We start from the raw sequence: 12,208 nt of genomic DNA, 5'->3' as shown, positions 1-12,208 counted from the left end.
TCAAGCGAATCACAGTTTGGCTAAAAAACACAAGATATCACAGTAAAAATTAAGTCAAAACGCTTCTTAAATATAAGAAATGTAACTTTAAACTTCAGTCTAACTTTGTATCGTAGAATATTATTGAAGATGCAGCAAAGTTGCTCTGTGTCAAGTTTAGGCTATCCTTGATGGAATCTGTCATTAAATCTTTCCACTTTGTTTCCCTGAAGTCACAAGCATTATCTTTAGAAATGCAGAAAATCTAAATAGCACAATTGAAATGGAAACACCTGACTTTCGAAAAAACACTCAAAAATCGCTCAAAAGTTTTGACGCTTTCATGAGGAGGAATTTAAAACATTTAAATATTAAAATGTGTCACAAAAGTGCCACTTTTTCTGCAATTACACGTGACGTACTCGGTCACAAGACCACTGCTCTCTGAGAAAACATGATGCGGTACGTGTGGACAGCAGAGGAGACCGGGACAGTTTTTAGCATTATACTTTAAAATGATTACTGCAACATTAGACGTGAAACAACAAAGGAATACAGTGTTATAAAGAGGTTTGGAGAGTCTGACTTTCTGCAGCGAAGTCTCGTGGGATGAGATTTCACGGGAGCTACGAGGCTCCAGCCCAAAACAACGTTGAATGGAAACGCGTTCAAAGCACAATTATACTTTGTCGACATTTAGAAATATTGCTTTTATTTTGCAAAGATCTGTAATGGAAACACAGTTATATTTACATACTTTATGTCTTTATCTGTGTTAAAAGAGGTGATAAGGAGAGCCAGCAGCAGCTTTAAGGATAATCTTTGTGGTTTCTTCTTCCACAGTGTTAGATAACAAAGTAAAATGCATCAAAGTCTATCTGTGATCAACTATTTTTTAAAGAACAAATATTGCAGAATGAAGTACTAGAACATCTACTTATAGTATCAGTACTTAGTTTCCCTACAGCCTTGATGTAGTTGAGTAGAAAGTCCAGTATTTGTTGTTAAAGTTTCAACCTAAAGTATGACTACAGCACTTAAACATAATCTCCATTACAGTCTTCAGGATCATTACTGTCCACAACTGTATGAAGCTTTTTGAAGACCTTCCCATCTTGTGGGTTTCTCCACTTCAGGGTGACTTTTCTCTCTACTTTCGACTTCAGTCTTTCTTCAAGCTGGAAAACAGTTTGTCTGAGATTGTTACACAATTCAAAATCATTTCACACACAACGTCTACCGTAAAAAAATAAAAACAAACCCTTTCTTTTCGGCTACAACAGAGAAAGACCACTTAATAGCTACTATTTTCACTTTTATTTTGACTGTTTTTAAGCAGCAGCTTGACAATAACACACTCTTTTACTTTCGTCAGCTGAGCAGGAGAAGTGAGATAAAGTACCAGAGAATAGAGGCAGAAGACCATACTGTAGCCAATCAAAGCCAGGAGTTTGTGCAATGGCTGCTCTACCTCCACTCTACAGGATTTTGAGTAGAAGGAGAACTTTCAATGACCCGCACGACATTTGTGAAGCTATGTGGCTTGATGCAGTGCTTCATGTTGCCCAATGAAGCTTGTGTATTTTTCTGTGTGTGTGTGTGTCTGTGTGTGTAACATGTCCGTCCATCCACTTTTTTCATTATATCCATATTTTCTAAGGCTCTTAAATAATCTCGGCTCAAGTCCAACGCTTGCTTCGGGCGTCGTCAGCACATCTTCGTGACAGGATGAGCATGGCAGAACGACCAGTAGTTATTTAAAGCGGAACAAAACGTATACAAGATCGAGGAATTATTCAATTCTGAATTAAATTCAGGAAAAAACCAACCACCTACTTCGAATTGGCCTTTTTAATTAGGAATTAGGTGTTTACAAGAGAATTAATAATCTTTTTAAAGAGAAATACATTTTTTTTCTGAATTAAAAGGGAATTAAAGCACTCATGTAAATGTAGCCATTGAAAAAAAATCATATACCCTTAGAACATTCTCTTTCTAAAATTGATAGTAAAATATAAACTAATTGTCCTATGGGGCATTTTGAATGACTTTAAATGTAAAGACACATATAAATCATACTAATTGTCAGAAACAATTTTGAGTTATTTACAGATTCTGAAAGTGTGGTTTCTAAGCTTTCCATTGATGTCACACACATAGAAACCAATAATATTTGAATAAGTTATGGCTGTTTGAATGTTCTTCTTCAAAGATGAAACATTTTTGTCACCTCTCGGAGCAGCCAGCTGAAGGGCTAAGGGGTTACTTTGCAGTACCCCACCCCCAGCAACATTTGTCAATAGCTGTTTTCAATTAATACCTTTGCCTTCAGTTTAGTTTTAAATTGAAACATGGCGTTGATTCAGAATCATAGTTTGATAACCTGTACGTAAACATTACCTGTGAAAAGTGATTCCACAGAATGTGGTTTGTATGTTGGGTTCATTTAAACATCCACAAGATTGTAAGTCAAATTTGTAATAAGATAATAAAACCAGCATTTTCAAAATATTTAAGCATCCTGTGTACTAGCTATTGTACATGTGTGATATTTTTAATAAATAAAAAAGTTTGGAAGATTCAGTGAATAATTCTCCACCTCTTACCAATACCCCTGTAGATGTACATGCACCAAGATGGCAGCACTTTCAGCATGTCCCTCCACAGCCAATGAGGCGTCTATTCATGGCTCCAGAGCCACATATTTCCAACCCTGACCTAGGGTCACCTTGTAGTTTGCCTTTATAGCAGGTGTATACATTTCAGATTGGTGTCATTAAGCTATAATGGTCACCTTTGCCAGCCCTCACATGAAGACATGATCTGTCTGATTCAAGCCTTGTGTTATTATAAAAAACCTTAAAAATGGCCTTTGAAAGTTTGGGATTCACCTTTTTGAGGAGGTCCTTTTTCACTGCTGGGTCATTGAGGTCCAAGGCAGAATTCCCAGAAGTTATCTTAAGCTGCAGTCTATATGCTGCTCATCAGAAAAAAGAAAAAGCTTTAATTAGTGTTCGTAGTAATGTCATTAATTGTAATGCTGTATTTTAACAACATTTATTTTGAAAATACAAACAAAAAGGAATATATTGGCCTGCATCTAAAATGCCTAACATGATATATAGTTTTTATTGTATTTATTGAGTTTTTTTAAATCTTTTTTATTGTTATTATTATTATTTGTATTCAGTTGTAGAGCATTCTAAATTTAAAGGTTGACATCTCCATAATCCATTGGTTAATAATGAATGGGCCAGTTTTTTCTCATACCTGTTGCTGATTAATGTTTTCTGTTAGAGTAATATCACATGATCAAGTCTTTTCTAATAATCCTCACTACAAAATAAGTAATAACAGTGGGTACAATCAATATCATCCAATATGCAAGGTTACAATCAGTGTTAATTATGACAGCAAATGTTTTATTTAGTTTTATTTATAGTCTTTGGGCTAAAATGCAGCATAGTTTCAGTCAAAATGAAGTTATCAGGATTATTTTAGATATAGTTTTAGTCAATAAATGATATTAAGATTTTAGTCGACTAAATCTGTTACAGAAATAATAGACCTAAATATAAAGCTTAGGAGTTTATACATTTTTTCAAGTTTTAGTTGTCATTGATCAACCTGATTTAATGTTTTTAAATTCAATGACGTATTTGATGTGATCAATGCGTAAAATCATATAATCACATGAGTTCTGATTGGATTTCGTTACATGTGATGAAATTATAGTTACATTTTTATAAACTAACAAAAATATTGATCCATTTTTATGTAGTTTTTGTTCACATGTATTTATTTTAGTTAGCCATAGTCTAGTTTTTGACATTTGGGCGACCGGGGCTCAGGTAGTAGAGGGGTCGGCTTCTGATTGAGAGGTTGAAGGTTTGATTCCAGTCTCACAAAGTGTCCTTGGGCAAGAACTGAACCCTAAGTTGCTCCCAGTGGTCGACTAGTGCCTTGCATGGCAGCTCAGTCCTATTGGTGTGTGAATGGGTGAATTCCCTGATAATGTGATGTGCTTTGAGACTACTCCAGAGTAGTGATAAAGCACTATATTAATCAAGTCCATTTACCATTGTCATTTTAAAAAATGTAGTCGACAAAAACTATGATTAAAACTTTAGTTGTATCATACAAGAAGTAAATAGTTGTATCAGTTGTACACCTATTTTCTGTGTTTGTTTTGCAATTATTTATATCTAGTTTTATAAGTGCCACAATCTGTGTCGAGAAGATTTTAGGTTCAAACCCTATTCGTTTTCTATTTTCTATGAGTTTCCATTTTGTCAGTGAACCTGGTTTTATTTAGTTTTCAGTTATTTTTTTGGTATTTAGTTGGTTGTCTGTGTGTGTGGTTCATGTCTGTGTGTTTCCACACACCCTGCTTTGTTAAGTAGACTGTGTTTGTGTTTAGTCCCTTGTGTTTCCACCCAGGTGGGCCGTGTGTACTGATTGTCTTCCCTCACCATTTAAAGAAGTGTTTGCACTCGGCATGTTTACTGCATTGTGATTGGATTGTCATCAATGTCAATTAGTCAGTTATTTAGGTAGCTTTGGTTTCTACTTTTCCTTATGTTTGCTTTGTAAATTGATTTGTTTCGGTTTTATTAATAAAAGGAATTTTGTTTAGACACCACTTCCTCTTTTATATCCACGTCTAGATTGTCCAACATCTTCCCAATAATAGTTCCTCCTTTTCACTAATAGTGTTTTGGATTAGGGTAAAAAATGTTAGGCAGTATTTTCCTAATTTATAAAACACTTTCTCAGTTTCATTTCATGATTATCATTATCCCACTAACCATGAGGTATACTGTAGCAGACAAATGGCAGTTTTTCTTCACAGGATAAAAACTTCCATTTTCCCCCCTTGGTTGATGAGGTCACAGCACAGATAACTTTCATGGAGTTGAGCATATTATAAACAAAGTCCCAGTTGCTGAAGGTGAAGTTGCTTCCATCAGACCAGAAAAAGTTTGGAGCTCTGTGTAGCCCAATCCATACCACTGAGCCCCCTGTCTCACTGTTAATCTTTTCCACCACTTTGATATTTGTCACAGTCACCAGGTCCACATAATTTTCTCGACAGTATTTCTGTGCGACTGGCCAAGTTTCATAAGAATTCACAAAAAAAACCTCGGGATCCAGCTGTGACCCTGTTGAGACAATCATTAGGGTTTTAGAGAAGGATATTCTTACACTATAATTATATTTCATAGAAATTAAGTTTTGATTTTTCATATTCTCACCATTGTAACAAACAAAACGTGCCTTATCTGAACAAAGCACGTCATACCATACATTTCCTACTAAAACACAAAACTCAGCAGCTACAGCAAAGTTAGGATGACCATGTCCCCAGTTACTATAGTTAGCACCGACTCCTAAGAATCCATCTGACCATCTCCAGTCGATTGTGCTGTACAGACCCATCCAGACCTCTGAGCTCTGACCAGCTGATGTAATGGTGTCTAGAATCTGGTCGTTCTGCTCTTTCTTTCCAATTGTGGCCAGGTCTGCATAAGTCTGCCTGCAGTAGGTCTGAGCTTCAGTCCAAGTCTTTTGATCAGCAACATAGTGGTACTGTAGGCATGTGGAGTAAGACCACCCTGTGGAGAAATAGACACTTTAATGAATGTGGAAGCACAATGTACATGCAGCGGTTTGAAGAAGTCTGACTTAATGTATGACAACAAAGGACCAAAGTTACTTTAAAGAGTAACTAAACTCTAAAACCACTTTTTTCTGCTGAATTTAAGTGTCCGTGTATGTGGTAGTGTTGTTGATCACCAAACACACCACATCACTTGACCACTAAAACACAAATACAAGATTCAGTCAGACGTATATTGATCATCTAAACCTTTAAAGATCCAGTATTTTGCTATTTTTCACCCATCTCCATTTGTTCTAAACACCCAAACAACATAGAATTTGAGGTTTATTTTCCCAAACTTAGCTATTTTCTGGAATTTTAGCCATCTGAAAAGACATTTTCAGAGCGCTCCCAAAAACAGGCTGCCTATGCCTGAGTTGACTTAAACACATGCACACTACTTGAGCATGTGTTTATCACAGTAACAGCAGCAGTTAATCATTAACAGTCTTCCTTCTCCTCCTCACCTCACAGGAATTGTTAATTAAATACGATAGTCTATTATTTTGTCCAACCGCTGCGTTGCATTGGGTCAGAAACACGTCAGATCAAGGGCAGAGCTATGGGGGGGCTGGGAGGGCGGCACACCCCCGGCCCGGCCCCGGGGGAGCCCGAATAGGAGGTAGGACATAAAGGAGCCGGGCCCCTTCCACGGCTCAGGGGAGCTGAAGAAGGCGGGCCCTCCATGACTTGTGCCCAGAGCCACCCAGAGTATGAGCTGTCTAACATCATCCATCATGCAGATTTATACAGGTGTTATATTGACCTGCTTTGTGTGACGTATGCATACTAAATTAGGTGCATGCGCGCGCAGGCTCAGTGCAAAACAACCAGAGGACTGCTGAGGCGATGGTGCACGGGAGCGGATAGCGCTATCTCAGTCTAGATCCAGTAAAAAGTTTCCATTAAAATCTTTAATTGGGCTGATAAGCAGATGTGGGACAGTGAGGAGGAGACTTAATGTAGAGATGGAAACTCATTCATTGAAACTGATCAGAATACACAGAAATACACGGAAACCTTCGTTAACGGGAGTACAGCATCCATCCTGTCTGCACATTCAAGACAGTTATAAACATCTAGAGACATAATGCCTTTAGTTTTTCTATCAGATTTGTATAAATATCTGGCAATTGAACATCGGGCCAGGAGCGCACATCTGATGACCACAAGTTTTCAGGAATGCTGCATGGGTCCCACAATCGTTCACCTGTACTTAAAGTGAGTTTCCTTAAAAAGGTGGCCGCATCCTCAGCTTCCTACATACTACAAACTATTTATGAGCCTTAACAGCGGTTCATTCATTGCCATTTTTCAAGCGTCATATATGTAACAACATGGTTTCTGCACAGTGTTTGCGCGCGCACTTCAGTCACGTGTCCCGCTCATTCTTCAAGTTAAAACATATTAAAAAGCAGTTGAGGAGCACAGTGGGACAGGAGAGACTGAGTGGACTTGCCATGATGTCCATACAGGATGAGAGAGTAAAGAAAATGGACATACAGAGCATCGTGCATGAGTTAATGGAGTGCAAGGCTCATCGTATGCCCTTCAAATAGAGGTGAGTACTAACCTGCGCACGCATGTCTGTCATTTTGAAAAAAAAGGTATTAATCTTTCCTTTAATTTTTAAGGTTAGGGTTCGGGTTAGGCTTAGAATTAGGGTTTATCTTGTGGGAAATATTAAGATAGCAAAATACTGACCCAGCTTCTTCCCAGTTAGTGTGTACGTCTTTGGGGCAGTGGTCAGTAGGAAAATAAGGAAAGTAACAGACTGCATACCTGGGGTGATGGGATCTTGTTTAGTGATTATGGGATAACAATGAATTGGTTCCTTGGTCTCTCTCTGGTAGTTCTGTACTTATTATATTTGTTTTAAAATAATTATGTACAATATATATTTAAACCTTTATTGTAACAAAGGAGGGATAGAAATGGTTAATTCCAGAACTATTATCTCTCCCAGGCCTGATCATCTCTTAGTCAGAGTTCCCTAAACAGTCCATATTGACTTTGCATCCTCATCTAAAACCACCATAACACCACTTCATAATTATTAAAAAAGAAGCACTCAGGACCTTAATTGCTAAAGGTTCGCATATATAAAAATGTGCTAATTTAACTGCAGACAAAAACACATGTTAAAGTGGATCACTGCGTCTTTGTTGGAATGTTCAAAATATTGGAAGGATGACGGGCAAATAGATTAATTTATCCCCAAAATGTATCGGAGTATATCTGATACCAAATCCAGCCCTTATAAGGTGGCTTACGTTACCATCTAACACCATACAGACTGATTTCAGATTTGTGATCTCATGTTAATCAGCAAACATTTCTCTTCAACTTAATAGAAAAACATTGTGTGATAGACATAGGACATTTTGTGCAAGGTTGCAGAAAGAATCAGAGATTGGAAATCATTTTATCTGGTAATGTCTCGATTATATTAATTAATTCATGCAGTTAAACACTATCATTCATTGTTAAAACAACATGTGATGCTGAAATTACAGGCACATTACAAGCATCTAAGAATAGCAAATACCTACAAATATTTAGGAGCATTAAACCATAATCATTATTTTTTAATGGTACTATTACAGCCTGCTCCTTTTTTAATATTCTTCAGCATTTATGAGATTTCAGAAAATAAATTTTATCTTCAAACTTTAACAGCAAGATAGCTCCAACTTGTTGCCAAACCCACAGGTCCAGTAGAACAAACTTGTTTACAATAGTTTTCTTCAAAAGTTGTCATTCAGTCTGTAAACCTTTAAAATAGTTATAGTCAGTTATAATAACTGCTTATTGTTTTTGCCACTTTTAGGTCTTCATATCATAACTTTCTGAACCAAATAATTGACTACTAACCTGAAAGACACATGAGAGCCAGTAAGATCCTCGCCATCCTGATCTGCTCAGTGGATTGTTTCACTCTAGATTGTGTTTATATTAGGGCACAGTTTAAACAAATTCACTACTTGTTTTTTCTTGTTGCCCAAGGTCACCTTTAAACAAGGACGAGCAAAGATTTGTTTGGAATGACCTTAATCAAATGAAATGCTAATTCCTCTGTGGTTCACCCTGTGGAAAAGATATTAGTCATTATGTAATTTTCTTCTTGACTGAAAAGTGTCGACCAACAATCTGATCAGACCTTTTTCAGTGCCTCATTTTATCCTCTCTACTGTTGTTGTCAGCAAAGGATTAGTTATTTGAAGGATGTTTATTCAGCTGTTCTGTGTGTGCAGTAAGACATACTGATTCCATAGACAGGATACCAGATGTATGCCATAATTACGTTAGTATACATTATCTGCCGGAGCTAGACAGGCTTGTATTCTGGTTCAAGTACCAATTTGATTGATAAACCGTTTCCTCTGTCATATTGTCCAGAGTAAACTGATTCCCTGTAGGGTAATGAGCAATGTTTGGAGTTATGTCTTTGTTGGAGATATACGGTTCGTTTTCCCTGACCAGGCAGAGTATGCAGTGATCTCACAGGTCTCATTTTTTGTTACTTGTTCAGGACTCTGATTGTATTAATAAACTGCCTATTATTTACATATCAGTTGTCCCAAAGACTACTTTCACATCCCCTTTTTGTCATCGTCATCCACACCACAAGATGGTAACTACAGTAGTTAGCTTTAAAAATAACTGTTCTCTGTCTTTGTCACGTTTTCAGATCAGAACTTTCGTCCAAAAGAGATCCAGATAATTGACTACTAACCGGAAAGACAAATGAGGGTGAGTAAGATCATTTTCATCCTCATATGTTCAGTGGATTGTTTCACTCTAGATTGTGTAAACATCCATCCATCCATTTTCATACCCGCTTATCAGGGTCGCGGGGGTCTGCCGGTGCCAATCTCCGGCTCTCATAGGGCGCTGGGCGGGGGTACACCCTGGACAGGGCGCCAGTCCATCACAGGGCAACACAGACAGACAACCACTCATTCACTCCTATGGGCAATTTAGAGACTCCAATCAACCTTACAGTCATGTTTTTTGGATTGTGGGAGGAAGCCGGAGTACCCAGAGGAAACCCACGCAGCACGGGGAGAACATGCAAACTCCACACAGAAAGGGCTTGAACCCAGGACCTTCTTGCTGTGAGGCGGACGTGCTAACCACTAAGCCACCGTGCGCCCTTTGCGTAAACATTAGGAAGTGATTTAAACAAATTTCCTCCTTGCTTTTTCTTGTTGCCAAGGTCACCTTGAAAACAAGGATAAGCAAAGATTTGTTTATAATGACCTTAATCAAATAATCCATTTAACTAAGATTTACATGCTGTTCTGAGAAGTAAAAGCAGCGACTCCTAAAACTAGTACTTTATATACATAATAAGATATAATATATACTTATATTGATATATGAAATATTGTAGTTTTCTATATCGCCAAAATAGAAAACTCCCATAAATCTTGAATCTCGATATATCGCCCAGCCCTAATTCCTAAATTATAAAACAGCCTAAATAAAAACTTAAATGTGTATATGAAGCACATGTGTTTATTTAATATACTTACAGTTTATATACAAGTCAACACGTTGCATATTTACTGTTAATTTCACATTGCTTGTCTTTAAGTTTGACATTTACATGTTATTTTCATTACATATTTTATTTTAATGTGTCATGCTCACTCATAGGGTTCTCTGGTATTCACTAATGACTTATTAGACACATTTGTTGCACACTTTACATTCTTTAACACTTTTTGAATGGAGTGTATATTTATGGTGCTTGTGATTGGCTGATTTTTTTCATACTGACTTACGTGGTTCCTTCCGCTGTGGGAGACGCTAAAATCTCAGTTATTAATCTAACAGAACGTTTAACTGTGTCCTATCCTGCTGCTCTTTAGGAAGGTACTGTAAGCTCTCTGTCCCATTTCACAACGTATTTACATGAGTTATTTGTTTTTTTGGCCGGAACATCTTTCTTCATTCATCTCTTTTCTGAGTTGTTTCCAGGTTTGTTGCCACTGTCGGCACTATTATCATGAGAACTGTCACTTAGGTCGTTTCAGGTGGCAGTTCTCGCGAGGCTAGTGACGGTGTTCAGTTTAGTAAGGCATCTTTTAATTATTATTACATTAAAACACGGGATATTTACGGGAAAATATTAATACGGGAAGATATCGGGAAAGAAGGGTAAAATATGGGAGTTTCCCGGCCAAAACGGGATACTTGACAGGTATGCTCTGGCTACGGTTTTAGTTTGAACCGCAGAGCGGAAGGAAGATAGGAGCTAATCACTGGTAAAAAGCCCAGTAAAACCCTGAAATACAATCACCAGGAATAAATATTTGCTCCCTGGTAAAGATTGTAGCTCTAACAACTGGTAAAATGATAAACTGGTGATATACAGCCTATACATGCAGTACGGGGACGCATTTACTTCGTCTCTGGTCCTAGTGCCAGCCGGTAAAGCCTTTTCCATTTACCGTGTTTACCGAGGTCCGTGTGTGTTTAATAAGTCCGTGTGAAAGTCTGCATGTTTATGCTTCCGTCCATCCACTCTTTTTATTATATCCATGTCTTTTAAGGCTCTTATTAAATAATCTAAGCTGGAGTCCAGGCCACCGCCATCTTGGATTATGTCATCAATATCTCCACAAGTCGCACAAGTGCAGAACGACCCGAATTAACGTAATCTTTCTCAACAAAAACTGTTGATTGTCATATTTCTGCTCCAGGGTTTGAGTTTGTTTTATTTAGTTTCACATCTACCTGGGCTGCAGCTCTGTTTTTTACACTGATGACAACTTGTTTGTAGTTTTATTTCAGCAAGTTTCACTTTTACAGTTACAGTTGGGGACCTTTGTAACTGAATACCCTAGTTACAGTACAGCAACCAAATTAAACTGTATCAACTCAGTGAATTAATCAAAGTGGGCTGTGTAAAGGCTTTTTCAAATGAAAACATTATCCTGTGAAATCTGTAAACTGCTGACCTGCACAACTCAAAGAATCAAAATTGAGAATTGTTTAGAACAGGAATCAAAACTGAGAGTCGGAATCAGAATCAGAATTGTTAAAATCTAAACAATGCCCAACCCGACTCATCATGTAATTTTCTTCTTAACTAAAATGCTACACCAATAATCTGATCAGACCCTTTTGAGTCCCTCATTTTCTTTCTACTGTTGGTGTTAGCAAATAATTATGTGATCCAGTGAAAACCTTCTTTATTTACTGTAAGAATGGCCTATTGGGTAGGCTCAAAAAGTAGTCCGAGGTTCCCAAAAATGCAGTCAAAGTGTATTTATTTACAGTGGTAAAAGTGCAGCAGTATTTACCTCTTATATAGTACTGAGGGGGAGGTACCAAAGCACATGATCTGAGGGGAAATCAATTAACTCATCTCAGACAAATTAATGACCAAAAATGCATTTAACATTTACCAAACAATTGTATATTAACTTTAGCAATGTTAAGAGGTGAGCAAATTTTGACATATACTTGAAAAATAGTTATTTGTATTTGCTAAGAAACACCCCTCCAACTCTATTACATGTGGTACCTTCCAAGAGGCACACCACTCTATAAACC

The 12,208-nt window shown here is 37.4% G+C and overlaps 1 protein-coding gene across 3 annotated transcripts; it reads right to left on the bottom strand.

The window, feature by feature from the left end:
- Positions 1-682: 682 nt before the first annotated feature.
- LOC114480736 (macrophage mannose receptor 1-like) lies at positions 683-8,567 on the bottom strand. Of its 3 annotated transcripts, XM_028475150.1 has the most exons (5): positions 8,516-8,567; positions 5,235-5,594; positions 4,788-5,141; positions 2,871-2,959; positions 683-1,157 (listed from the first exon to the last, which is right to left on the bottom strand). In XM_028475150.1, exons 1-5 carry the CDS (start codon positions 8,550-8,552, stop codon positions 1,017-1,019), a joined length of 981 nt encoding a protein of 326 aa, XP_028330951.1. In that variant the 5' UTR covers positions 8,553-8,567; the 3' UTR covers positions 683-1,016. The 3 variants fall into 3 exon arrangements, with proteins under 3 accessions (XP_028330951.1, XP_028330948.1, XP_028330949.1); XM_028475147.1 differs by having other exon boundaries at positions 4,788-5,594; XM_028475148.1 differs by having other exon boundaries at positions 2,871-2,956; positions 4,788-5,594.
- Between the last annotated feature and the right edge of the window lie 3,641 nt (positions 8,568-12,208).

Source organism: Gouania willdenowi, chromosome 18 (assembly GCF_900634775.1).
Source record: "Gouania willdenowi chromosome 18, fGouWil2.1, whole genome shotgun sequence".
NCBI classification, from domain to species: domain Eukaryota; kingdom Metazoa; phylum Chordata; class Actinopteri; order Blenniiformes; family Gobiesocidae; genus Gouania; species Gouania willdenowi.
Note: the sequence above shows the minus strand (reverse complement) of the source record. Positions and strands in the feature narration are given on the sequence as shown.

Bases quoted from the DNA above. Each gene is read 5' to 3' on its own strand.
- LOC114480736 (XM_028475147.1), bottom strand. From the start codon at position 8,552: ATGGCGAGGATCTTACTGGCTCTCATGTGTCTTTCAG. The intron at 5,595-8,515 runs GTTAGTAGTCAA...ATTTCTCCACAG, and splicing joins GGCTCTCATGTGTCTTTCAG to GGTGGTCTTACTCCACATGC. The intron at 2,960-4,787 runs GTTAGTGGGATA...TTTTCTGATGAG, and splicing joins CTGCTACAGTATACCTCATG to CAGCATATAGACTGCAGCTT.